This window comes from Dromiciops gliroides, chromosome 1 (assembly GCF_019393635.1).
Source record: "Dromiciops gliroides isolate mDroGli1 chromosome 1, mDroGli1.pri, whole genome shotgun sequence".
Classification (NCBI taxonomy): Eukaryota; Metazoa; Chordata; class Mammalia; order Microbiotheria; family Microbiotheriidae; genus Dromiciops; species Dromiciops gliroides.
Genome location: NC_057861.1, coordinates 489,540,159 through 489,567,136, shown reverse-complemented (window position 1 = coordinate 489,567,136; position 26,978 = coordinate 489,540,159). Strand labels below are relative to the sequence as shown.

At 39.4% G+C, this 26,978-nt stretch overlaps 1 protein-coding gene and 1 pseudogene across 1 annotated transcript in view; both read right to left on the bottom strand.

Moving 5' to 3' along the window:
* Positions 1 to 25,106, bottom strand: part of LOC122736537 (integrin alpha-M-like) — a 63,334-nt gene extending 38,228 nt beyond the window's left edge. The window contains exons 1-14 of the mRNA XM_043978839.1: positions 25,031 to 25,106; positions 23,379 to 23,484; positions 22,242 to 22,345; positions 21,783 to 21,853; positions 21,533 to 21,647; positions 15,166 to 15,296; positions 14,765 to 14,910; positions 4,541 to 4,694; positions 4,138 to 4,288; positions 3,599 to 3,672; positions 3,230 to 3,359; positions 2,853 to 2,995; positions 1,925 to 2,065; positions 1,600 to 1,809 (exon numbers count right to left, since the gene is read on the bottom strand). Of these exons, the coding sequence (XP_043834774.1) occupies positions 1,600 to 1,809; positions 1,925 to 2,065; positions 2,853 to 2,995; positions 3,230 to 3,359; positions 3,599 to 3,672; positions 4,138 to 4,288; positions 4,541 to 4,694; positions 14,765 to 14,910; positions 15,166 to 15,296; positions 21,533 to 21,647; positions 21,783 to 21,853; positions 22,242 to 22,345; positions 23,379 to 23,484; positions 25,031 to 25,079 (1,725 nt within the window). The 5' untranslated portion in view covers positions 25,080 to 25,106. The remainder of the gene's footprint in view (positions 1 to 1,599; positions 1,810 to 1,924; positions 2,066 to 2,852; positions 2,996 to 3,229; positions 3,360 to 3,598; positions 3,673 to 4,137; positions 4,289 to 4,540; positions 4,695 to 14,764; positions 14,911 to 15,165; positions 15,297 to 21,532; positions 21,648 to 21,782; positions 21,854 to 22,241; positions 22,346 to 23,378; positions 23,485 to 25,030) is intronic.
* Positions 19,816 to 20,606, bottom strand: LOC122736535 (annotated as a pseudogene).
* Positions 25,107 to 26,978: the final 1,872 nt, after the last annotated feature.

The window sequence follows — 26,978 nt, the reverse complement described above, 5'->3', positions numbered from 1 at the left end:
CTGACTGCCCCACCAACCCCGCCCCCCTCCAAAAACCAAAAAATAAATGCTTTACAGATATTATCCCTTCCTAATCAATTCCCACCTGTGTCCTCTGTCTAAATTTATTCCTATCATCTGCCCTAATAGTGAGAAAGTTCTTATGGGTTAGATGTATCATCTTCCCATGTAGGAATGTAAACAGTTTAACCTTTTAACCCCCATCATGATTTCTTTTTCCTCTTTACCTTTTTATGCTTCTCTAGGGTCTTGTATTTTAAAGTCAAATTTTCTATTCAGTTCAGGTCTTTTCATTGCAAATACCTGAAAGTCCTCTTTTGCCTTGAAGTCCTATTTTCCCCCCTGAAAGACTTATTGCCTCTCTTTATATGTTTCAATTAGCTGTTTCCAGACCTTTGCAAAGGCTATCCTCTATTATGACTTAGAATGCTCTACCTCCTCATCTTCCCCTCTCATAACCCCTGGTTCCCTATAAGGTTCAGCTCAAATGCCACTTCCTATGTGAGGGGTTTTCCTGATCCCTTGCTTGGCTCTTAGTTTCTCTCCCTTGAAATTATCTTGTGTCTATTTTGCATATACACTTACATGTGTACCCATTGTTCTCTCTGTTAGAACATACACTTCTTGAAGGTAGGGACTGTTTCATTTTTGTCTTTGTATCTCTAGTCTCCAGCACAGTTAAGTACTTAATAAATGCTTGTTGATTGATTTGATTCTACATATTTCTCCATCCTTCACTCTTAGAGTTGATTTTTTTTTTTTTTTTGGTGAGGCAATTGGGGCTAAGTGACTTGCCCAGAATCACACAGCTAGTAAGTGTTAAGTGTCTGAGGCCAGATTTGAACTCAAGTCCTCCTGAATCCAGGCCTGGTACTCTATCCACTGTGCCACCTAGCTGCCCCAGAGTTGATTTTTAAAATTCAAGTACAAGTACTTTCCAAGTACAAATTCACTTTTATCACTATAAAATTCATCTTATAACCTTTGAGCCATTCTAGTCTGTCAAATGGTTTTGTTTTGCTTTGTATTATTTTGTTTTAATCCTGATTCTGTCCTTGAATCTATCCCTCTCAGCTTAGGGCGATCCGCAAATTTAAGTATGGCATATCCATCTCCAACTATATAAGGAAGAACTTCCAATGCTGTGGGACCTATTGTAGAATGGATTCTTGGTTAATTATGGGTTTTATGAAAGAGCCTTAGAGGTCCACTTCTACTCTAAGAGTCTGTTCAGTCACTGGTGCCCAAATATGGATGGATATAATTATTCATATTTATAATAACTTTTATACTTGTGTGCAGACTGTCTTTTTCATCTTTAGATCTCTATTCCAAACAAAAGAGTTTGCACATAGTAGGTGTGAGACTAATGCTTGTTAAATAGAATGGGTCCGATTACATAGAAATGTAATATGTGATTATATATAAGGGTAATACATACATAAGTAATAATTGATATAATTATAATGCTCATATGGGTGTATTGGGAGGGAAGCTTTCAATCACAAAGAGAATGGGGCAAAATTACCTTGACAGAAGTCAAGGGGGAAAACCTAGATACTAAAAGCATGACAAGTTAAGAAAACTAAATAGGCTCACCTGGCTATAGGAAGAGTTGATGCTGGATCCAGCTGTTCCATGAAACAAGTAGATGGCGCCTTTGTTCTCTTCCTCCCCTGGTGCCCCCACAGCCACATCTGTCATCTTATCTCCATTCACATCCCCAAGCATAGCTAAGGCTGCCCCAAAACGACTCCATGGGTGCCCTGGCTGCCCTTGAAGAACAGCTGTACAGCTCCATTTAGCCTTCTACAAAATGAAAATTGTGACACTCTCCAAATCCTGGGCCAGCCTTCCAGGCATTCACTTCAGATATCATCTCTACCCAGGACCCAGATTCCCTGCCTCCCATCAATCTACTTACCCCACGAGGTAAGGGGCAGATAGACACTTGCCCTCCCTGGTTCCGTTCATAGTAATAAGGAGCCCCAATAAGGATCAGGTCAGTGTTGCCATCTTTGTTCACATCTACTGCACAGAGGGTTGCCCCAAAATAGGAACCGATCTGAGGAAGATAAAGAGTAAGTCACTTATCATTCTCCACAAGGACCTTAATGTGCCCTCCTACTGGACTCATGATACTGCCCTTTGGATCATGAGGAAAGTTCTGGATGAATTCTAAACTCTATTCCTTCTCTCACGTTCTATGTTTTATTTCTAAAAAACAAGGCAGGGAATGGGGTCTGCTCAGGTGATGCATGTCAGGCTCCTGTGTTGTCTGACTTGGGTAAGTTAAAAGCTGAATGAAGAATTTAGAAGGTCCTGTTGAGGAGGCTTGACTGGGTCTCACTTTGTTCTCTTGCTCTTCTTCCAACTAACACAAAGGGCTAGGACAGGGCAATATAGTGGGCCAGCCTAAACGCTAGCTCAGAGGCTCACATGCTTTCAGTGTTTATAGCTGTCTACAGGGAGCTATCTACTTGTTTCATGGTTCCTTCAGGATTGCATATCATGAAGAAAGTCTTATCTTCCAAGTTGCACAAAATATTATCCTTTATTTCGCCTGCGTACCTGTAATCGTTTACCTGTCTATAATATATGCCTCTATCAGTCTTGACTCCTGTGTTCATTTTTGTTATTCTCAAGATAACTTGGATGAAAATGTGTAAATGGAAATGACTGACCACAAGAAGCTGTTACAAAGGTGAGGCTGCGGCTATATTCCTGAGTTTACAATCTGTGGGAAAGAACTCCATAACTTCAGGTAGTGGGAGTGAAAGCAGGAAGCTGGAGAATTTTGTCATCCTTTCTTTCTTTGTGCTTGTGCCAGACCCAACATCCACATGACTCACCTGTTTCCCAGTGACATGAGCTGTCTTCTCCCAAGTGTTAAAGTCCTTTTTGAACATTGCCACCATCCCCATGTGTTGATAGCGAGGAGCTCCCATGACTAGACTCTGGGTCTTTCTTTGAACAACAACATCAACAGAATAACCTGAAGAGATGAACCCATAAATATTAGAAGTATATCTCCAGGGGCAGCTAGGTAGCACAGTGGATGAAGCACTGGCCCTGGATTCAGGAGGATCTGAGTTCAAGTTCGGCCTCAGACACTTGACACTTACTAGCTGTGTGACCCTGGGCAAGTCACTTAACCCTAATTGCCCCCCCCCCAAAAAGTATATTTCCTCTTGTGGATCCCTTTTGAAATGGAGAGTATCTCTCTTACCCAGGTAAGCATCACTCATGTCCAAGTTCAGCATGGATATGTTGATGAATGTGGGTTTATCAATTTGATTGTACAGAAAGCCTCCACCAGACCAGTCGAAACTCCCCACTGTACCCAGTAGAGGTCCATCCTGGGAAAAAAAGGTATTAGAATTAGAGGGGAAGAGATAATTTGTGAAATCCTTTTTGTTCCACAGAATTGTGTCCACATCTCACTTCCCTCTGCCATGGAAAGAACTGATGAGGTACTCCATCTGCCCATCCAGACAGCAGGCATGATTCCCACTGACTTCTCCCTGGACCTTCTCCCAGTTTATACCACTTCTCCCCCATTTCCTCACCACCCTGGCCTTGTGTAAAATTCACTCACAGAGGTGAATACAGCGCTGAAGCCTTCCTGAGACATCTCATACTCAAAAGAACTATTGCTCCCTGTTTGGGTACCTGTGGGAGACAAAATGTCCAGATTTAGAGAGGGTAGAGAAGGCCACATAAGGAAAATTTGAAGATAAGGATCCAGGCACCTCTATTTCAGAATAATGGGTTCTAGAGAAAATTTGGTGGCTAGAAATCAAAAGATCTGTGTTTTCTTGAACAGGAAGGAGACTAAGATCCAGGGAGCTTGCAAGATACAGAATTGGTTGTGGAAAATTAGTTGGCCCTAGGGGGCAGAAATCTAGTGACTGGGAGATAATGTGGCTGTATGGGGATGAAAAATACTAGACCCAGGGGCACAGCGGATAAAGCACTGGCCTTGGATTCAGGAGGATCTGAGTTCAAATTTGACTTCAGACACTTGACAACAGCTGTGTGACCTTGGGCAAGTCACTTAACCCTCATTGCCCCACGAAAATTTTTTAAAAAGAAAAATACTAGACCTGTACTGGGACACTAGGAATTCTATCTCACCTTCAATGGCAAAGATCTTCTCTTGCAATTGGTTTTGGATGTTCTTCAGAGCCTCAAAGTTATCTACCTGAAAGACGTGCTCATGGGGTGGTTCAGAGGCGATGGTTCGGAGTTCTTGCCGGGCATCTGAAGTTTTAAAGGCATTCCCCACCTGTCATCATCAGGGGACAGAAGCAGAATCAGGGTCAGCATGGGAGAAGGTTCTTACCTTCTGGAACTCTCCGAGGAAACAGAATCACAATTTTATTCCTTTTGGTAGGAGACAACAGGATTTGTGGGTGGGCAGAAGGAGCTGTCAGGGGTCCATTTATGTCTTAAAAGAGAAACTACAAGGGAGGAAAAGCAAGGATGATAGCCATCCTGCTTGAGAAAGAGCCAAGGAGAAGCTCTTCTTGTTCCATACCCCAATTGCATATCGGATAATCCCTTCTTTGTCTGCCTCTGGGATGACATCTCTGTAATTCAAACTATCTCCCTGTATCTGACCATCTGTGATGACAATGAGGATCTTGGTGGCATCCTTCCGGGCTCCATTCCAATTCTGAAATAGTTCTCGTCTGTCCAAGAAAGAAAAGGGACAGTTTAAAATTTCCACTAAACCAAGTTGGGACAGATTTTGGGAAGACTACCCCAGCAGCTTAGCTAACACAGAGAGTTAGGGAAAGGGACACAAGAGATCACGAGCTGAACCCTGAGATGTGTCCAGTTTGGAGGAAAAGAGAGCAGAAGGTGAGTATAGTACAGGACTGAATTACAGTCAGTTCTGGGTGGGGGCATGCATGGAGGAACAGCTTGATAGGTGCTTGAGATAAGGCAGGAGAGTCTCCTTGGCAATCAGGCCCATTTTGCCAGTATTCTAATCCAATCATCACTTAGGAAATGCTGCCTTGATTTTAAAAGACACTGTACCAGGCACTAGAGGTACTTGGAAAAAAAAAAAAACACCAAACAAACAAAAAATTAGTCCTCTTGACCTGAATGAAGGGGAAATGTTTGAAGAGAACACTGGGAAGATATCAGAGAAGATAGTTCTAAAGGAACATGCCTTCTGATGTTCTCCTTCACAAATAACAATAGAAATGTTGAAAAGAAATTAAATTCTCAGAAATCCTCATATGAAAATTTTAAAAATCAACAACAAGAAGTAAACTGAAAGAGAGCTCTCAAACAATGAAAATGTGTTTTGGAATAAGAGTCAGAGACAAAAATATCAGAAGAAATGTATATTGGAACAGTATCCACAGTTGCATAAGAGACAATATGGGGCTTTCTGAAATATACAGTTATATCTTAGGAAGAAGTGATGGTGAAATCCTGCAATTTTGAAATCAACATGGAAAAAAATGTCCAGACAATGGAAGGAGATAAGATCAGAATTGACATAGTAGAGAGCAGAATTCTAAGAGATACAGATGAAACAAAAAGTCCAAGATCAGAAAATAATTGAGCTGGGAAAAGGTTGTAAAATAGCATAGTTGAAAGTGATGGATTTGGAGAACAGATAAAGAAACAAAAGTCTCCAAGTTATGATAGCTAAAGAAAATATTAAAGATTACAAGAATTTGACCATTATATTTCAGAGAACTGTAGAAGAAAACTTCCCAGAAGTATAAAAAACAATGACAAGCTTTAAATATAAAGGATTTATAGAGCTTTCGAAGGGAAGAACTCAAAATTGAGCTCTCTTAAGTGTACAACTGTTACACTTCAAAAAATCCTTCCAGATGCTAGAAGGATGACATAAAAAATATCAATTCAAATCTTACAGGATTTTCTATAAGGACCCCAACCCTATACTTTCCAAACCCCATCTCAACACAGACCTGCAATATGCTGGTATGAATTTACTGGAGTCCCAACCAGGAGCAAGCCTACAATTATGTCACCTAAACCTAAACTGTGTCAAAAATTTATAAGGTCAGATCAGAAAGGCAGTAACTAGACTTCAGCCTAGATTGCTTAGGACACAATGAAATTTGCAGTTTCCTAGCCTTAGCCAACCCAGAGATCCTGAGAACCTGAGAACTCAATACCTTAAGAAAGCAACAGAGTCGAGGAGGAAAGGCAGTGAGCTCCCAAACTCATGACCCGATCACTCCAAAAAACATCCAAATAATGCCATAGGAAAATGCCCAGAGCAGCAAAACTCACAGAAGAATGTGCTGAAATCATCTTCTAACCAAGAACGGCTCGGAAGGTCAGAAGGAGGGAACTGCTGTGCTGATGCAGGAGTCAAGCCCAACCCCACAGTCACCCTGACACAGATCCAGTCTCAGGAAGTCCTCACCAGAGAAGGAGACCCCCAAAGCCTCTGAATCAGCTGAAGCACCAGTGTTGTCTGGAACTAAGTTCACAGGCTGGTGAGTGGGCTGAGCCCTGGGCAGGGGAGAGACTACAGGGGTCTATGCTGGTGCTAAGGCAGAACTTGGATTTTGCTGAGAACCAGGAGGTAGGCTCGAGTAGAAGTGGCCCAGGTTGGGGAGGGGCACAGGCTCATTGGAACTAACAACCACAACACACAAAGCTGGTTGATTGGCAAGTTGGTCTGGGGTCATCTAGGACCAGGAAACAGGCCTGGCGAGGGAAGAACCTGATTCTCCTTAAACCATACCACCTGGGACTTCTTAAGCTTGGGATACTGCAGCCTGGAAAGAGTGCCCCGCTTTAAGGAGTTAAAAGTCTAGTAAAAGAAAGGCAAGATGAGCCGACAGAGAAAGGTGAGGACCATAGAAAGTTTCTTCAGTAACAAGGAAGACCAAGGGGCACCCTCAGAGGAAGATGTCAACATCAGGGCCCCTATATCTAATGCTTCCAAGAAAAATATGAATTGGTCTCAGGCCATAGAGGTGCTCAAAAAGGACTTTGAAGATAAAGTTAGAGAGGTAGAGGAAAAAATGGAAAGAGAAATGAGGGTGATGCAGGAAAGACATGAGAAAAAAGTCAACAGCTTGAAAAGTCAAATTGGCCAAATGGAGAGTATATTATAAAATGCAAAATGGATGATTTTGATTATATTAAATTAAAAAATTTTTGTACAAACAGAAGCAATGCATCCAAAATAGGAAGGGAGGCAGAAAGCTGGGAAACAATTTTTGAGGCCAGTGCTTCTGATAAAGGCCTCATCTCTAAAATATATAGGGAATTAAATCAAATTTATAAGAATCCAAGTCATTCCCCAATTGAGAAGTGGTCAAAGGATATGAACAGGCAGTTTTCTGATGAAGAAACCAAAGCTATCTATTCCCATATGAAAAAAATGCTCTAAATCTCTAATGATTAGAGAGATGCAAATTAAAACAACTCTGAGGTACCACCTGACACCTATCAGATTGGCTAAAATGACAAAAAAGGAAGATAATAAATGTTGGAGAGGCTGTGGGAAAATTGGAACACTAATGCATTGTTGGTGGAGCTGTGAGCTGATCCAACCATTCTGGAGAGCAATTTGGAATTATGCCCAAAGGGCGATAAAGCTGTGCATACCCTTTGACCCAGCAATCCCACTTTTAGGTCTTTTGCCCAAAGAAATCATGGAAGGGGGAAAGGGACCCACATGTACAAAAATATTTATAGCTGCTCTTTACGTGGTAGCAAGGAATTGGAAGTTGAGGGGGTGCCCATCAATTGGGGAATGGCTGGACAAGTTGTGGTATATGAATATAATGGAATACTATTGTGCTGTAAGAAATGATGAGCAGGAAGAGTTCAGAGAAACCTGGAGGGTCTTACGTGAGCTGATGATGAGTGAGATGAGCAGAACCAGAAGAACATTGTACACAGTATCATCAACATTGAGTGTTGACCTACTGTGATGGACTATATTCTTCTCACCAATGCAATGGTACAGAAGAGTTCCAGGGAACTCATGATAGAAGAGGATCTCCAAATCCAAGAAAAAAAAAGAAAGAAAGAACTGTGGAGTATAGATGCTGATTGAACCATATTATTTCTTTTGTTTTGGGTGCTGTTGGTTTTTTTTCTTTCTATTTTGAGGTTTTGCATCACTACTCTGATTCTTTCTCTTGTAACAGGATTAATGCAGAAATAGGATTAATGTTATTATGTGTGTATATATATGTGTGTGTATGTATATATATATCTATATGTATATGTATAGAGATATATAGATATAACCTATATCAGATTACCTGCTGTCTAGGGGAGGGGGGGAGGGAGGGGTGGGAGGGAGAAAAATCTGAAATTGTAAAGCATGTATAAACAAAAGTTGAGAACTATCTTTACATGTAATGGAAAAAATTAAATACCTCATACATTAAAAAAAAAAAATTGGCCAAATGGAAAAGGAGGTACAAAAGCTCTCTGATGAAAATAATTGCCTAAGAATTAGGATTGAACAAATGGAAGCCAGTGACTTTGTGAGAAACCAAGACACAATAAAGCAAATAAATAAAAAAATAGAGGGCAATGCGAAATATCTTCTGGGAAAAACTGCTGACCTGGAAAATTGGTCCAGGAGAGATAATCTGAAAATTATTTGTCTACCTAAAAACCATGATCAAGGAAAGAGCTTAGACACCATCTTCCAAGATATTCTCAGGGAAAATTGCCCTGAAATTCTAGAAGCAGCAGTTAAAATAGAAATTGAAAGAATCCACCGATCACCTCCAGAAAGAGATCCCAAAAAGAAAACTCCTAGGAATATTATAGCCAAATTCCAGAGCTCTCAGGTCAAGGAGAAAATATTGCAAGCTGTCAAAAAGAAAGAATTCAAGTACTGTGGAGCCCCAGTCAGGAAAGCACAAGATCTAGCAGCTTCTACATTAAAGGACCGGAGGGCATGGAATATGATATTCCAAAGGGCAAAGGAAATGGAATTACAACCAAGAATCACCTACCCAGCAAAACTCAGCATTATCTTTCAGCGGAAAAAATGGGACTTTAATGAAAAAGAAGATTTTCAGATATTTGTGATGAAAAGACCTGAACTGAATGGCAAATTTGACTTTCAAATACAAGACCCTAGAGAACCATAAAAAAAAAAAAATTGGAGCTGGGGGACATACCTGGGATCGTACAGTGGGTGACTGTCTTGTGTCTGAGGCCAGGTTTTAGCTGGGATCCCTTTGGGTCCAGGGGTGATGCTTTTTCCACTGTGTCACTTAACTAGATGATAACATCTTTAGGGTTAAATTGAGGTGTGAAGGGAATTCATTGGGGGAAGGGGAAGGGCAGAAGTGAAATCCTACATGAAAGTAACAGGAAAAGGCTTATAGAGTGGGGGAAGAGATGGGAGAGGAGCAGGGCAGTAAATGGATTTTACACTCATCAGAAAAGGCTCAAGGACCTTAAACTCATCAGAGCTGCCTCAAGGAGGGACTAATAGGAGGGACTATTTAATCTGGGCAGTAAATGAGCCTAACACTCATCAGAATTGGCTCAAAGACTTCAATCTCATTAGAATTGGCTCAAGGAGGGACTAATGTACACACTCAATTGGGTCCAGTAATCTCTATAACCCTGCAGGAAAATAGGAGGGGAAGGGGATAAAGAGAGAGGGGCAAAAGAAGGAAGGGCAGAGTGGGGGAGGGGACAGACAGAAGTGAATCCCTTTTGAAGAGTGATAGGATGAAAGAAGATGGATAATAGAATAAATATCATGGGGAAGGGAATAGGATGGAAGGGAAATAGTTAACAATAGTAATCATGAAAAAGAGAAATGGGGGGAAAATTGTACAAAATATAGTTATAGCAACTCTTGGTGGAGGCTAAGAATTGAGAATCAAGGGAATCTCCATCAATTGAGGAATGATGGAAAAAGCTGTGTTATATGATTGTACTGGAATGGACTTGTGCTACAGGAAATGACAAACAGGATGATTCCCGAAAAACCTTGAAAGACTAATGAACATCTATGTATAGTGAAGTGAGCAGAGCTGAGAGGACATTGTGCATAGTGACAGCAGTATTGTTCAATGAGTAATTGTGAAGGACTTAGCTACTCTCAGCAGTACAATGATCCAAGACAATCCCAAGGAACTAATGAGGAAGCATACTATGCACTGCTATAGAAAGAACTGATAAAAAGCACACTTGTGGATTGTACAAATATAACCTGATTGTGATCTTTTGGAGGGGGAAGGAAAGGGAGGGAGGAAGGGAGAAAAATTTGGAACTCTAAATCTTATGAAAATGAATGTTGAAAACTACCCAATAAAAAAAAAAAGAAAGAAAGCAACAGAGTCCCAAAGAATAAAGATCAGGAGCAAATAAGACCTCAAGATTTCCTTCAGAAAGTGTGCAGGCTAGAAGAGTTAACAACAACAATACAAAGAGACCCATGATAAAGATCTTTTATGAAGTCAGGGACTCCCAAAACACAAACTTAGAAGATAAGAGCAAGTCCACAATATTTACAAACTTCAAAGAGAAACACAGTTTGGGCACAAAGTTAACTAGAATTCCTGGAAGAAATGAAGCGAGAGATTAAAAAAAAAGATTATATTATTAATCAAATGAACATTTGTGAAGACAGAAAAGAAATAAGAACATTAGGGAAAAGATTTAGAAATAGCATTAACAGCTTCCTACAAAGGTACAAAACATTACAAAAGTAACAGACTCCCTGAAAATTAGAATAAACCAAACAGAAATTAATGACTTTATGAAACAGCAAAAAATATTAAAAACAAAGTCAAAGGGGCAGCTAGGTGGCACAGTGGATAAAGCACTGGCCCTGGATTCAGGAGGACCTAAGTTCAAATCTGGCCTCAGACACTTGACACTTGCTACCTGTGTGACTGTGGGCAAGTCACTTAACCCTCATTTCCCCGCAAAAACAAAAAAAAGAAAGAAAGAAAGAAAGAAAAAGAAAAAAGAAAAAACAAAGCCAAAAGACTGGGGGGGAAAGTAGAAAAAATATGATGCCTCATATAAAATACAATTGATCTGGAAAATAGTTCAAGGAGAAAAAAAAATATCAAAGAATCATTAGGTTACCTGAAAGTCATGAGCACAAAAGAGCTTGGATATGATATTTCAAATATTTATTTATTTATTTATTTAAAGTTTTGAGTTCCAAATTCTATGCCTCTCTCATTCCCTTCCTCCCCTGCCCCCTCCCCAAGATTTCAAGCAATCAGTATAGGTTATACATGTGCAATTATGTAAAACACTATGATATTTTTTAAAATCATAAAAGAAAGTTTCCTGGATTTATTAGAACCAGAAAAGAAAAAAGAAAGAACCCACCACTCACCTCCTGAAAGAAACATGACATGAAAATTCCCAGTAACATGACAGGTAAAATCCAAAGTTTAGAAAAAATACTGTAAAAATCTAGAGAGAGAGCCAAAGCAAAATACCCTCAGTCTCCCTTTAAAGAGGATTCAAGAACCCAAGCAACTCTACATTTCCCACTAGCTGCACTGCTTTGTTTTGACTCCATCATCATCATGCCCCCATGGTGGGTACTTTCCCTATCCCGCCCCCCAATCCCACTTTCAACTTCCTTTTGTCCATTGTCTTATCCTATTAGATCATGAGCTCCTTGAAGGCAAGAATTTTCTTTCTTTTTCTATTTGTATTCCCTAGCAAATAGTAGGTGATTAATAAATGTTGTATTGTGTTGTGTTGAAAAGTCTCACACAGCTACAGACAGCCTCATACAAAACCCTGGAAACTACGGGAGTACCTAACTATTGGGGAACTGCTAAAAGAAGAGGTGAAAGGGGGCAGCTAGGTGGCACAGTGGATAAAGTCCTGGCCTTGGATTCAGGAGGACCTGAGTTCAAATCCAGCCTCAAACATTTGACACTTACTAGCTGTGTGACCCTGGATAAGTCACTTAACCCTCATTGTATCCCCACCCCCACCAGAAGAAGAAGAAGAAGAAGACCAAAACAGGACAGCAAGCCTCTCAGAACCTTACATGCTCATCCTTACTTTCTCATATATTGCAGTCTCACAAGAGTTGGGCTGGCACAACAGCACTCCAGGTGGGACAGAGCTGGCTTAAATGCTTACTAGACCTGGGTAGAATCACTGGTGCTCATCTTGGGTGTACAGCCTCAGATGAACTCATATATATATATAGTTGTTAGAGATTTGGACTTGGAGTCAGTAAGAACTGAGTTTAAATCCTCCCTCAGAAACTAGCTGTGTCATTTTGACCAATCACTGATACTTTTAGCTTCAGTTTCCTGTTCTATAAAATGGGAATAAAAACAGGACATATCTTAATGGGTTGTAGTGAGGATCAAATAAAATACCATATATAAAGTACTTTATAAACCCTAAAGTGCTATATAAATGCTTGTTGTTATTATTCATGTCTTCTTTCCCTGGGGGGTATTGTGCCAACATATTTTAGGGATTAAGCATAATCTCAAGGTTCAGAGCAGGAAAATACTTCTGGATGAAAAGGGTTTGAGTCCCTCATTCATATGACAATCCTTTAAATATTTGAAGATTGTTATTATGTGCTTTTTCCTGCATCACCTTTGCAAAGCCTTTTCTACTTCAGACTAAATCTCTCCAGTGCCAGCAGTGTGCTAATAAATGTTTAGCAACTGACTTTGTGGGGTAAAAATATGTGTACACATGTTATTCATCAATCTGCATTATTAACATTTTCTCCATCGCTTTCTTAAGTCTAGAATATCAACAAAACAATAAATTAAGTCCTAATTTGTAGCGCTTGCTAATTTTTTGAGGGGTAAACACATTGAAAATGTAACTACTGGAACTGGTAAGAGCTGGCTCTAGCACACTATTCTAGCCGAGTACTTTCAACCATTCTTCATAGCACTTGGTTTCCAAATACCTTGAAATCCTTACCATTCCCTTATGGATATTTGCCAATATCTTGATTAAAATGAGATGACCAGAACCAAATAATATGTTTCAGATGCCATTTGACTAGGTGAAATTCAGCAGAACTCAAACTGCAAACTATAATCCTATTAACACAGCTCAAGATCACATTAGCTTTTCTGACAACAGCATTACAAAATTGACTCATTATATTAGAACTTTCCCACATCCTATTTACACCAGTCCTGGCTGACTCATCTTGCTCTATTTTTGTCTCTTTTTTTTTTTTTTTTTTTTGGTGTATGTGTGGGGGGTGATAAGGATTAAGTGACTTGCCCAGGGTCACATAGCTAGTACATGTTAAATGTCTGAGGCCAAATTTGAACTCAGGTCCTCCTGAATTCAGGGCCAGTGTTTTATCCACTGTGCCAGCTAGCTGCCCTCCATCTAGCTCTTTTGCAATTGATTTTTTAGCCCAAGTGTGGGACTGAACTTTTATCCCAAGGAAGGCAGTAACAGTGAGGGGAAAAAAGTGAAGTTTGGGTTTCAAGCCCCTGAATTTGGATTTATCATTTAAAATCTCTCCTGCCAAATGAGAAAGACTAGTCAAATCAGGTCAAGGCCCTTGAAATCCATAGGGGTTGGACAGTTAGGGTGAGGCTGGGCAGGCAAATTTGAATTTTGCTAGGTAGCTAGCTAGCTAACTGAAAAGGCAGAAAGTCTTCTTTGTTTAATTGTCAGAGACTCCTTAGCCGTTTGGACTCCATGTTCCATTGAGTTCTTCTGAACTGACCCAGTCTCTCTCCATAAACTACAAATCTAGACTGATGTTTGGCTTCATGGTGACTTAACTTTCCTAACCAGGCTATTGCCTTGCCCATAGTAAACTCCAATGAATTAAACCAGTGAGATTAGGAAATAACCTTTAGCTGATATCATTGTGGTTCCTATAGGAATATTGATAGCCCAAGAAAGTAATTTCTATTCATCATGATTATGTAGTGTCCCCAAGAATTATGTTCAATACATTCATTGTTCATTAGAAAGGATGGAAAATGATGCACTTATTATACATGTAACCATTGCTATTAAAATAAACATGACATTTAAAGATTTAACTCAAATATTAGGAAACTTCTCTAACCTGGAATACTTCAGTCCTTTGCCACTCTGGTATTTAAAGTATGCCTGTAGGCAAGAGGTTCACCTCCACCCATTTCATGTATTCTTGAATTGCCCTTTTGTTGTAGACAGGTTGTTGATTTGGTTCGGGTAGTTCCTTTGCTATTCCACACAGTCAATTCCAGTCTCAACCTATTTGATTAAGCTTTTCCCATGACTTGATTAGTTCTTTGTTATTCTGGGAGACTAGATTAGGACCATTGTGTGAAACAATATAAAATTATAGGATCACAGATTTAGAGGTATAAGGGACCTCAGGAACCAACCATCTAGTCCAATTATCTAATTTTGCAGAAGAGGAAATTGAGGCAAGGGGTTTAAGTGACTTGCCTAAGGGTCCCTCAGTCAGAATGCTTCAAAAAACAAGCTTTGAACCCAGGTCCCTCTGAATCCAAAATCCATACTCTGCATTGTATAAACTGCCTCCCTAGGTTACAAGGAAGCAGATTTTGCTCCACCATAAGAAGGACTTGAAACTAGAACTGACTGTCCAACAATGAAACAGCCCTCTCTGGGAATGTTTTTCTCAAAAAAGAAGGCTGGAAGACCATTTGTCAGGGATCCCGTAGGAAGGATTTCTACATGGGCTAAGAGGTTGGATGGATTATATGATCTCAAAGGTCAATGAAAACTCTAAAATGAAATAATTCCAACTTGCAAATTAGGAGCTTACACTACTTTTCTAATGCCGGAGGCCGTGTGGGTCTTCCCCTGTAACTGAATAATTGGTTCCACCAGGGTTTGGGGAGCAGGATTATTCTTGAAATCATTGAAGGTGAAATGTATGTAGAAGTCATCAGAATACTGCATCAGAGAAAACTGTCAAGAGGTAAGGGAGAATGTCATGGATTACTCTGGAGAAGGAGTCCCAATTTAGAGCTTCTCTCCAGAAAGGCTAGATATTCACTCCAACCCTATCATACTTTTGGAAACTATTTGCCCCTCCCCCCTTCTCCCCTCCCCTGCTGATTCTTCCTTCTGACTCAACCATTTAACACTCTTCCCCCTGTTCCCACTCCTACTTATTTCTGGGAACAGAACTTGGATGTTGCCAATTCACCTTGCAGCTCTCACCTGTGTATCAGTCCCCTTGAACTGGTTCATCACTGTTATGACAAAATTCTTCATCTGCATAAATTGCCGCATTCCAATGCTACCAGAGCCATCAATCAAGAAGACAATGTCATTCTCTTTCTTTGGACATTCTGGAGAAAGCAAAGAGAAGAAACATGACTTATTATAAATAACCATAAAATAATAGAGTTGGAAGGAAAATCAACATGGTTCAGCTCTCTCCCTCCAGACAGTGAGTGATAAAGTCTTTTGGGACATTAGAACATGATTCATTGAAATCTCCATAACTTTAATCCCTAGATAAGTCCGCTGTCACTCAAGAATCCAACTAGCCCGTTTTTTCCCCAGAATCCTTAATTTGTTGCCTTTGAGCATCCCTGTATCCCTGAGCCTTCTTGGGTTTCTAAACTTTACTTCAAAAGTTCAGTGACTCTGAGATCTCACTAATATGGATATTTCTTCCATTGGTGCAGAATGCAAGCCATCCATGTGTTCTCATCTCATGAAATTGTTTTTAGCTTTTAACAATTAAAAAATAAATTTTCATTGATATATTTTGTTTTGACATCACCTATATTTCCCAGTGGAACTGCTAGCTGGTATAGTGGATAGAATGCTGGGCCTGAAGTCAGGAAGTCTCATCTTCCTAAATTGAAATCTGGCCTCAAACACTTATTAGCAGAGTGACCTTAGGCAAGTCACATAATCCTATTTGCTTTAGTTTCCTCATCTGTAAAATGAGCTGGAGAAGGAAAAGGCAAACCACTGCAGTATCCTCACCAAGAAAACTCTAAATGGGGTCACAGAGAGTCAGCCACAACTGAAACAATTGAACAACATGTATAAATCCAACCACAGGATTTCTCTGCTCTGGCAGTACTTAGCCTAGTGCTTGGCATACAGTGGGCACTTAATAAATGCTTGTTAATTCTATTCAAAACCCTTTAATGGTTCCCTATAACTTACCAAATAAAGTCCACATGCCTCAGCCAAGCTGACACAAGTTGACACAATCTTCTCTTTTTGAAGTTCTACACATTTATCTTCATGAGTTCAACGATCATTATACGACTCTCAAATCTACGTTCATCTTCTCATTGTTGTTCCATTGCTTGAGTCGTGTCTGACTCTTCCTGACCCCCATTTGGGGTTTTCTTGGCAAAGATACTGGAGTGGTTTGCCATTTCCTTCTCCAGCTCATTTTTCATATGAGGAAACTGAGGCAAATGGGGTTAAGTGACTTGCCCAGGGTCACACAGCTAGTAAGTATCAGAAGCCACATTTGAACTCAGGAAGATGAGTCTTTTTCACTCTGGGCCCAGCACTCTAGCCTAGCCCCTATATTTTTACCCTAGAGCTTTTTCAAATATGCATTTAAAGCACCCTATAGAACACTTCTGCTTATGGACTCAACTTCATTTATCTTTTCCCCAAAACCTAAAGTCCTCCTGATTTCTCAATTTTTGCCAAGGATAAAACTATCCACCCTGTCTTCCATTTAATTTTTAATTCTTCTCAATTACATGTAAAGATATTTTTTGAGTTCCACATTTTTTCTCCCCTTCCCTCCCCCCTCCTAAGGCCAATAAGTAATTTGATATAGGTTACAATTATTTTAAGCATATTTCCACATTAATTAAAACAAAAGGAAAAAAAATCAAGAAAAATTAAATAAGAACAAGAACAAAAGAGCAACAACAACAGTGAAAATAGTATGCTTCAGTCGCATTTGGACTCCATAGTTCTTTTTCTGAATGTGGAGAGCATTTTCCACTATGTCTTTTGGCATTGCCTTGGATTACTGTATTGCTGAGATGAGTTAAGTCTATCACAGCTGATCATCACACAATGTTGTCGATAGTATATACAATGTTCTCTTGGTTCTGCTCATTTCACTCAGCATCAATTCATATAAGTTTTTCCAGGTTTTTCTGAAATCCATCTGCTTATCATTTTTTACAGCACAATAGTATTCCATTACATTCATATACCACAACTTGTTTAGCCATTCTCCAATTGATGGCCATCCCCTCAATTTCCAGTTCTTTGCTACCACAAAAAGAACAGCTATAAATACTTTTGTACATGTGGGTCCTTTTCCCTTTTTTATGATCTCTTTGGGATATAGACCTAGTAGTGGTATTACTGGGAAAAGGGTATACACAGTTATAAAGCCTTTTGGACATGATTCCAAATTGTTCTCCACCTGTCTTCTGTATTTGAAATCTTTGTATTGCCTTTGATTCTTTCTTCTCCTTCACCTCCCACATCTTATTAGCAACCAAATCCAATTGCTTCTCTCTCCAAAATATATCTGAAATCTGTTCTTCCCATTTTTTCCACTGCCAACAATTTATTAATATTCAATTTAACTTATAGTACAATCATATTCTATTCATCTACTACAATTTCCTTAGCCATTTAAGAGTTAATGGACATTTATTATTTTTCCAGTTCTTTTTTTTTTTTTTTAAGTGAGGCAATTGGGGTTAAGTGACTTGCCCAGGGTCACACAGCTAGTAAATGTTAAGTGTCTGAGGCCGGATTTGAACTCAGGTACTCCTGACTCCAGGGCCAGTGCTCTATCCACTGCACCACCTAGCCGCCCCCAGTTCTTTTTTACTACGAAAAACACTTGATGTATATTGGGGCTGTTCTTCTATAATTAATCTACTTGTTGTATATGCCCAGAAGGGGGCTCTCATTACCACCTGATTAGACCAGTGATTCTTTATGTGTGTGTGCATACACACATACACATATATACATATATGTGTATGTATATTTAGATGTGTATATAAACACACACATATAAGTTCCTCCTCCCATTACATGTTAGAACAATTTTTAACATTTAAAAAAGTTTTGAGTTCCAAATTCTATCCCTCCCCTCCCCCTTCCCTGAGACAGAAAGCAATCAGATCTAGATTATACATGTGCAATCATGCAAAACATTTCCTTATTAGTCATTTTGTATAGAAAGACTCAAATTAAATAAAAAGAATGAAAGAAAGAAAGTAAAAAAATAGCATTTTGTATAGAAAGACCCAAATTAAATAAAAAGAATGAAAGAAAGTGAAAAATAGCATGCTTCAGTCTGTATTCAAACTATATCAATTCTTTCTCTGGAGATGGATAGTATGCTTCATCAGTAGTCCTTTAGGATTGTCTTGTATCATTATATTGCTGAGAATAGCTAAGTCATTCACAATTCTTCATTAAACAGTATTGCTGTTACTTTGTACATCATTCTCCTGGTTCTGTACACTTCCGTTTGCATCAGTTCATGTAAGTCTTTCCAAGTTTTCCTGAAATCATCATGCTTGTTATTTTAGACCAGTGGTCCTTAAAGTGTGATCTGAGGACCCCCGGGGTCATAGGTTCAGTCAGCAAAGTCAAAACTATTTTCATAACCATTCTAAGATGTTATTTGCCTATTAAAATACTCCTCCCCTTTCCAAATATAGATAGATAGATATACACGTATGTATATACATATAAATGTATACACATATATACTGTTGTCATTTGGTTGTTCAGTCATGTCCAATTCTGTGGGGGTTTTCTTGACAAAGATACTGGAGTGATTTGCCATTTCCTGTTCTAGTGTATTCCCATTTGCTTCTCAGATGAAGAACTGAGGCAAGTAGGCATTAAGTGACTCGCTCAGAGTCATACAGCTTGTTAAGTGTCTGAGGCTACGTCTCCTGATTCCAAGCCCAGTGTTCAATCCACAGCACTTCCTAGTTGCATATATGTCTCTTTCTGTGTGTCTTTCTGTTGAGATTATCTTCATATACTTCAGCCAAAACAACATATTGCAACAAATTGAATATAGAAGTAGATATGAGAATCTAGCTGTCTTCTATTAAGCCAGATGTTGAAGAGTTTTGAAAATAAAAAGTCAATGCCACTTTTATAAATTTTTTGTCATGGAAATTATAGTTATTTTTTCATAAAAATATGTTAACATGGATCAATCAATAAATATTTTTACACTGATAAGTGTTAATTTCTAATATGGTAAATATTGATAGATATAACCCACATGAACAAAAGCTTTTCAGAGTCCCCAATAATTTTTAAGAATTTAAAGGGTCCTGAGACCCAAAAGTTTGAGAACTACTAGCCTAGAACATACCAGTAGCTTTCTGTTAATAGATCATCCTATCAGTAACCTCTTTTGAATCCAACCTTCATACATTTATTAAATTAATCTTTCTCAAGGCACAGATCTTACTGTTATTCCTCTGCTCAAAACTTTTCAATGGCTCCCTATTGACTGCCAAGTAAAGTCCACATATTTTGGGTTGGCACTCAAGGCCTTACATAATATGTCATGATCTCCTTCTATTGAAATTCAAGACTTCCATAAAGTCTTACTGTTTCTCCACAGCTACCACCCCCCTCCATCCCCACCCAGTTTGATGTAATCATTTCTTTCTGGGAATGAACACTTTTGCACTTTTCTTGTACCCTTATCTCACTCTACTCCATACTTTGATTATTTATTTGTTTGTTTATTTATTTATGGATACAAGATAAATTTTTAATAAAGTGGTAATCTGTCACTGGGGTAATAATCCACAGGACACTACTACATAGTTTACATGTAAAACATTTTTTAAAGAAGTATTGTAGCACTCATTGTTACATATTATCCTCATCTGATTCATCATCTTCTTTCAAAGATTCCTTGACATATTTCTCTGCTTCTTCTCATATCTTTTGGAACAATTTCATGCCTTCCTTTTGTCACTTCTCCAACCCAACTGAGCTCTAGTTCAAAAGCTTTGTCCTTAACTTCATCATGTACTATATAGATTATTTTTGCAACTTCTTTAACAACATCATGACAAGTCATTTCTTTCATCTAGAGTTTCTCTATCTCTGTTTTTGCTGCTCGTCTGGCTTTACCAATGGCACATCCCCAATAACCATATGAAACACCTGATGGGTCAATCATATAGAGTTGTGCTCCATCATTTGCACTGTAAGACCCTAACATGAAACTGCAGCCAAAAGGTCTGACAGCATTGTAGAGTGCGTAAGCATGTACATACATGGCTACTCTGTCTGCAAGGTGCTTTAGTGGAATATTATAGCCATAGTTAGATCTGAAGTTGGAGGCTTCTTCTCTAGCTATGTCTGCTAAAGAACGAGCATCTGCTAGCAGACCTGCTACTGCTGACCTCCAACTGGCATTCACCCCCCATTCCAACATGTCGATCAACATTAAAGAGGCGTTTGTTAGAACCTTCTTCATAAAGTTTGGAAAGGACTAATTTCTCTACACCAAAGACGACACCATCTTTACATCTGATTCCAATAGCTGTAATGCTGTTTTCCACTGCTTTCATAGCATATTCAACTTGAAAAACTCTTCCATCAGGAGAGAAAACTGAGGCTGACAGATCATACCTGGTCCCGATGGAGCTCATGGAGCCTAAGCCACCACAGAGACATGGATCTTTCAAGGCCTAAAGCACTGCTCCTCTCTCCACAGACCAGCACAAACTAATAACGCACGCTTTCATTGGCCCGAATTTCAACCAATAGCCTCCAGCAGGTGAACCCTCTACTTTGATTATTTATAAAGTTACAGTAGAAAGAAGTAGTGTGACATAAAGATTTGGGTTCAAATCTTACCTCTGATGCTTACTAGTCGTATGACCTGGAGAAGTCATTTAATCTCTATGTGCTTCAGGTAACTCCCTAGGATAGATCTCCTAGCTGTGGATGGGTGCATTGGTGGAAAGAATTCCCAAGCTGGGAGTTCCCTGTGTTGATAAAATCACAGACTCTTTGTGTATTCAGATGTATGGTAGATTTGTACATGTGTATACTCCAAGAGAATAAGGACTTCAACTTTATCTTTGTATCTGTCCTGATGCCTAGTATATGATACATAGTATCTTATATTATTATTATTATAAACTTAGTAGTTAATGAAATAGTGAATGAATGAATGAATGAATGAATGAATTTGTGTTCTGTCTGGGACTCAGGACACTGTAAACCTCAGGAAGGATCACCTAAAATGGTGCTGACCTGGCCCAGAGTTGTCTGATGTTCTCTAAGGCTGTATTTAATCACATTTCAGTATTTTAACAACCCTTACTGGGATAACCATGCATCTCATATTGGAAAGTAGCCTACATCTATTACTGATGTTATGGATATTAAATATGGTATGTCTAAGAGGGCCTGATGCAATACCCCGAAATTAACTGAATCAACACTAGACAAATAATCCCTACTTTCCCAGCACCTCTGACAAACACACTTATTAATTCAACTCACAGCCTCATGACTGCTCTTTTCATCTCCTCCATAGAAGAATCTGGGCATCCTGGCAGTGACTTACCTTGTAGGGATGCTGGGAAATTGCTCTCCTTCCGCAGGTTTGAATCCAACATGAAGCACAAGCCATTTATGTATGCATTCTCTGTACATGTTCGGTGTACTATAGGACCGCAGGCCTGGGGAGCAGAAGGAATTTGAGGGGAATTCTCCAAAACATCAACTTTTTCCACATCTAGACATTTTGCTGTCCAGCCCCCACCCCTCTCTGCTTTCTGGACTCCATTATTCTCCCGTTATTTGGGTTGACTTACCAAAAGCTGTGAGGGATTTACTCCAGTAGCTAGAGTGAGTCCTAGGGACATGTTTACTGCCTCTGGGGGAACTGGAGAAACACAGACATGCATTGGAGGAGTTGTCAAATACTTGGGCTTCTGCATAGCTAAGATGAGAGCTACAATGGAGGATTCCTCAGTTCTAAGAAATATGTAGGGTTTGGAAAGTCCAAATACCTAGGTGTATTGGGGTTGATTTGGGGGGGGGGGTTGGTGGTGGGGGCAGGGGTGATGCTTAGGATTGGGAGGGTACAGCAAGAGTGGGAAAGTGGTGAATTAAATGGTGGGGAATAGGAAACCTGAATTCTAGAAGGGGAGCTCAATCTGTGAGGGAGAACAGAAGCTGAGGAGCAGGATAGCTGGGTTTCCTGGAATGTGGAGTCCTGGAGTAGAGAGAACAGCAAAAGGTGGGCTCTCAGGTCAGGGGCTGTTACTCACCATCAATGGGAATGATCATACAGGACCTAGTACCAAATTCACAGTTGTAGAGTTGCCCTGTTTGCTTAGGCGATGTTCTCTCCAGGGGCGCCCCAATCACCACTCTGTGAGGAGAAGCCTCAATCTAATACCACAGTGGACAAGCTATTCAAGAAACTTCCCACTTGGGGGAGATAGAGAGTGGAGGAGAAAGCTGTACTTTCTAGAAAGAATGGGGAAGGGGAGTGGCACATAATCCAGGGGAGAGGAAGGGAAGGCTTTCACAAGCAGAGAATTATTGTAATCCATAGTTCTGTTATAATTCTTGATTCTGAGTGAGGGAAGATTGTGGCTTTTCTCCTGAACTGCTGGAAATGAAGAAAGCATTTGAGATCAGAGAGGAGACTGGGGGTGGAGGGAGAAAGGAGTCTGGTTTTTCCAGACCTCTTAACTTCCAAATTAGAGGATTACAGGGGCAGCTAGGTGGCACAGTGGATAAAGCACCGGCCCTGGATTCAGGAGTACCTGAGTTCAAATCCGGCCTCAGACACTTGACACTTACTAGCTGTGTGACCCTGGGCAAGTCACTTAACCCCATTGCCCGGCAGAAAACAAAACAAAAACAAATTAGAGGATTAGATTTAGAATTGAAAGGAACCTTAGAGGTTTTAGAAGTCATCTAGTCCAATCTCTTTATTTTATTGTTGTTGGTCAGTCATTTTTTCCCATCATGTCCAACTCTTCTTGACCCCATTTGGAGTTTTCTTGGCAAAGATACTGGAGTGGTTTGCCATTGCCTTCTCCAGCTCATTTTACGGATGAGGAAACTAAAGCAAATAGGATTATGTGACTTGCCTAAAGTCACTCTGCTAGTGTCTGAGGTCAGATTTCAACTCAGGAAGATGAGTCTTCCTAACTTCAGGCCCTGCACACTATGCATTGCACCACCTAGCTACCCATTTTTTGTTTGTTTGTTTGTTTGGTGGGGCAACGGGGGTTAAGTGACTTGCCTAGGGTCACACAGACAGTAAGTGTCAAGTGTCTGAGGTCGGATTTGAACTCAGGTACTCCTGAATCCAGGGTCAGTGCTTTATCCACTGCGTCACCTAGCTGCCCCCTAGCTACCCATTTTACAAATGAAGAGACTGAAGTCCTTACCGGCCTTGCTCGAACAGGACCACACTCTGCCCAAAGCCAGCTCCATTTTCCTGAAAGACTGTTGCACTCTCAGTGTCCAGATTGAAACCATGACAAAAGATCAGCCCTGGAGAGAAGAGTGATGGGAGACAGTCTGCAGAGAAATTTGTTCCCCTTCTCCTTAGACTTCTCCACTAGAAGCTGCTGCTTTCCAGACCTACTCTGTTCCATAGACATAGATCTGCTGTTGTCAATAGTGTTTATCTCTTTCCTCAGTCCCACTCCTCTCTAAGGTTATTAGGGCCATTTCTTCTAGTTCTTGGGTTTCAAATAGTGTCCCACTGTTAACTGCCTGCCCTTCCTCTGTCCTACTTCTTTTTACCAATAAAGCTTTCTTCTTACTACTCAGTTCTGTAAAGTTCTCCATTAAACAATTAGAGTAGTCTTCCCTGCTCTTACCCATCACTACTTTTTATTACCCCCTAAAAAATCGTACATAAAAGGTAGCTAGTCCACTCCTATCCTTCCTCCTCCAGAAATCAGATAACAAGAGTCAGTCCTACTCCAATTTCTACTCCTCCTACTGAAAAAAATCAGACACAATAGAGGAGCACCTTGGTGTACTTGGGTCCAAGGTTCTTAACCTAGGGTCCATGGACTCCCAAGTTGGCAGGAGATAGACTTCAGAGGATCTGTGAACTTGGATGAGGGAGAAAAGCTACACCTTTACTTTCATTAACCTTTAACTGAAATTTAGCATTTCACTTCCTTCACTTATGATTTCTTAAAAAAATTTAGAGGAGTCCATAGGTTCCACTAACAACCAATTAGCAGCTAGGTGGTGCAGTAGATAGAGCTCTGTTCCTAGAGTTAGGAAAACCTGAGTTCAAATCTTGCCTCAGATATGTACAAGCTGTGTGACCTTGGACAAGTCACTTAACTTCTATTTGTCTCAGTTTCTTCAACTATAAAATGAGTATAAATCATTATGCTACCTTAATAAACTATTACATTAAATGATAAATTAAGTATAATATGGTATTAATTATTATGCACCTACCTTATGGGATTTTTTTAAGGCTCAAATGAGTTAATATTTTAAAAGTAATTAGCATAGTGCCTGGCACATGGTAGGTACTAGATAAATGATCATTCTTTTCCCTTCCTAGACTACCAAAGAGGTCCATGACCCTTGTCTAATCCTTTTCTGTACAGGTTCTTAAACCCCTAAAACCTGTCCCTTTCTCTAACTCTCAGTATCTAGAGTCCTATCCCTTACCTCACTCTATTCTTATTGTGTGCTGGTAAATGTTTAACAACTGGTGCTCCAAAAATCTATGCAAAATGCACATTTAAATTTCATCTGCATTATTAATATTTTCTCCATCACTTTCTTAAATCTAGATAATCAGCAAGATAACAAATCAAGCTCTAATTTGTAAGCTTGGCTTATTTCCAAGGTCTAAATAAATGTTCACAGTGAAAATTTAACAATAGCTAGAGGTAAGATCTGGCTCCAACACACTCCTGTCTCTATCCTTTGCCTCACTCCCTATTTCTATTAATGTGTATTCAGCTCCTCCTCTCAGTCCAACAAGCCCCTGTGATATCTGACTTCTCCCTCCACCTGAAGCCTTCTTCTACTGCTCCAATTCTGAGGGACCCTTACTCACCTGTTAGCAGGAAAAAGGCACCTAGGGCCATGGTTGGACTCTGCCCCATTGTGATGCTCCAGGTTTCAGAGCTACTTCTAAGAAGCAGCTAAAAATCAGATAAAAGGTAGAGAGGAACAACAGAAAAAAAAAAAAGTAGTCAGGAAACCAACAGCAAGGAAGGAAGAGGGTGGAGAAGGAAAAGAAAGAAATTGATTCGCTGGTGCTCTTGACACATAGCCTAGCCTTTCGTTTCTTCCTGGACCCCAGTTACCTTGTCTTTCATGGTTCATTCTGTACACAGATCTTAATCCCCAACCAGTACCAGATTCATATAAAATAATGTGGATGAATGAAATTAAATCTATTGATATCATGACAAATACACACAAAACAAAAAGAAATAAAAAACAAATTCCAATAAAAAACTAACTTGCTCATTGTATGGTCATAGGAAACACAGCAAGATCAATAGACAGTGAGATTTTTATCCTGGAAATTTCAATGTGAACAGGACTGAAAATAGGAAAGGAAGTGAGTAGATACAGAATGCAGTGAGGCTCAAGAGTTTTACCTTAGTCACTGTTTTAAAAAATATATATATTTTAATTTACTTCATTAAATATTTCCAATTACATGCAAAATAATTTAATATTCATTTTTAGAAATTTTTGAGTTCCAAATTCTCTCCCTCTCTCCTCTCCCCAACCCTGTGAGAGGGCAAGTAACATGATATCTATTATACATTGTGAAGTCATGCAAAACTCCCAAACACTCCATGAAAAGTAAAGAGTTTTTTTTTTTTAAAGTATGCTTCAATCTTCATTCACTTCATCAGTTTTCTCTATAGAGATGGATAGCATTTTTCATCATGGATCCTTTGAAATTGTCTTGGATCATTTATTATCTTTTTTTTTAATCGCCACATCAAAATCAATTTATACCCACACCCTCTGTCTATGTGTACTCCTCTGATCTGTCCCAATAAAGATACAGTTCTTAAGAGTTACAAAGTATCTTCTTCCTGTGTAGGGATGTAAAGATTTAAATCTTACTGAATAACATGCAGTCCCTCACCCCCCCCAGCCCCATATTACCTTTTTATGCTTCTCTTGAATCTTGTATTTGAAGATTGATTGAATTTTCTGTTCAGTTTTGGGCTTTTCATTAGCAAAGTTTTAAAGTATCCTATTTCATTGAATGCTCATCTTTTCCCCTGAAAGATTACGATTAATTTTGCTGAGTAGTAACTTCTTGGTTGTAATCCAAGTTTCTTTGCTCTCTGGAATATCATATTCCAAGCCCTGTGATCCTTTAATGTTGAAGCTATAATTCTGGAATTTGGCTACAATATTCCTTGGAGTTTTCCTTTTAGGGTCTTTTTCAGGAGGTGATTGGTGGATTCTTTGAATGACTATTTTTTCCTCTGGTTCTAAGACATTGGAAGTTCTCCTTGATAATGTCATGAAATATGCTGTCCAGGCTCTTTTTTGATCATGGTCCTCAGGTAGTCCAATTATTCTTAGATTGTCCCTCCTGGATGTATTTTCCAGGTCTGTTGTTTTTCTGAAGAGGTATTTTACATTATCTCCTCCTTGTATATTCTTTTGATTCTGCTTTACTTCTTCCCGTTGTCTCATTGAGTCATTAGCTTCCATCTGCCCAATTCTGATTCTTATGGAATTATTTTCCCCAGTCAGCTATTATACCTTTTTTTCCGTTTGGCCAATTGCATTTTTTTAAATGAGTTGTTTTCCTTAGCCAACTTTTTTTCTTCTTTTTTAAAGCTATTGACTCTCTCTTGCACAACTCTCATTTCTTTTCCTAATTCTTCTTCTACTTCTCTTACTTGGCTTATAAAGTCCTTTCTGAGCTCTTCCAAGAAGGCTTTTTGGTCTTGAGACCAATTCCTCTTCCCTTTTAAGGCTTCACATGTAGGTGTTTTGAGATTGTTGTCCTCTGAGTTTAC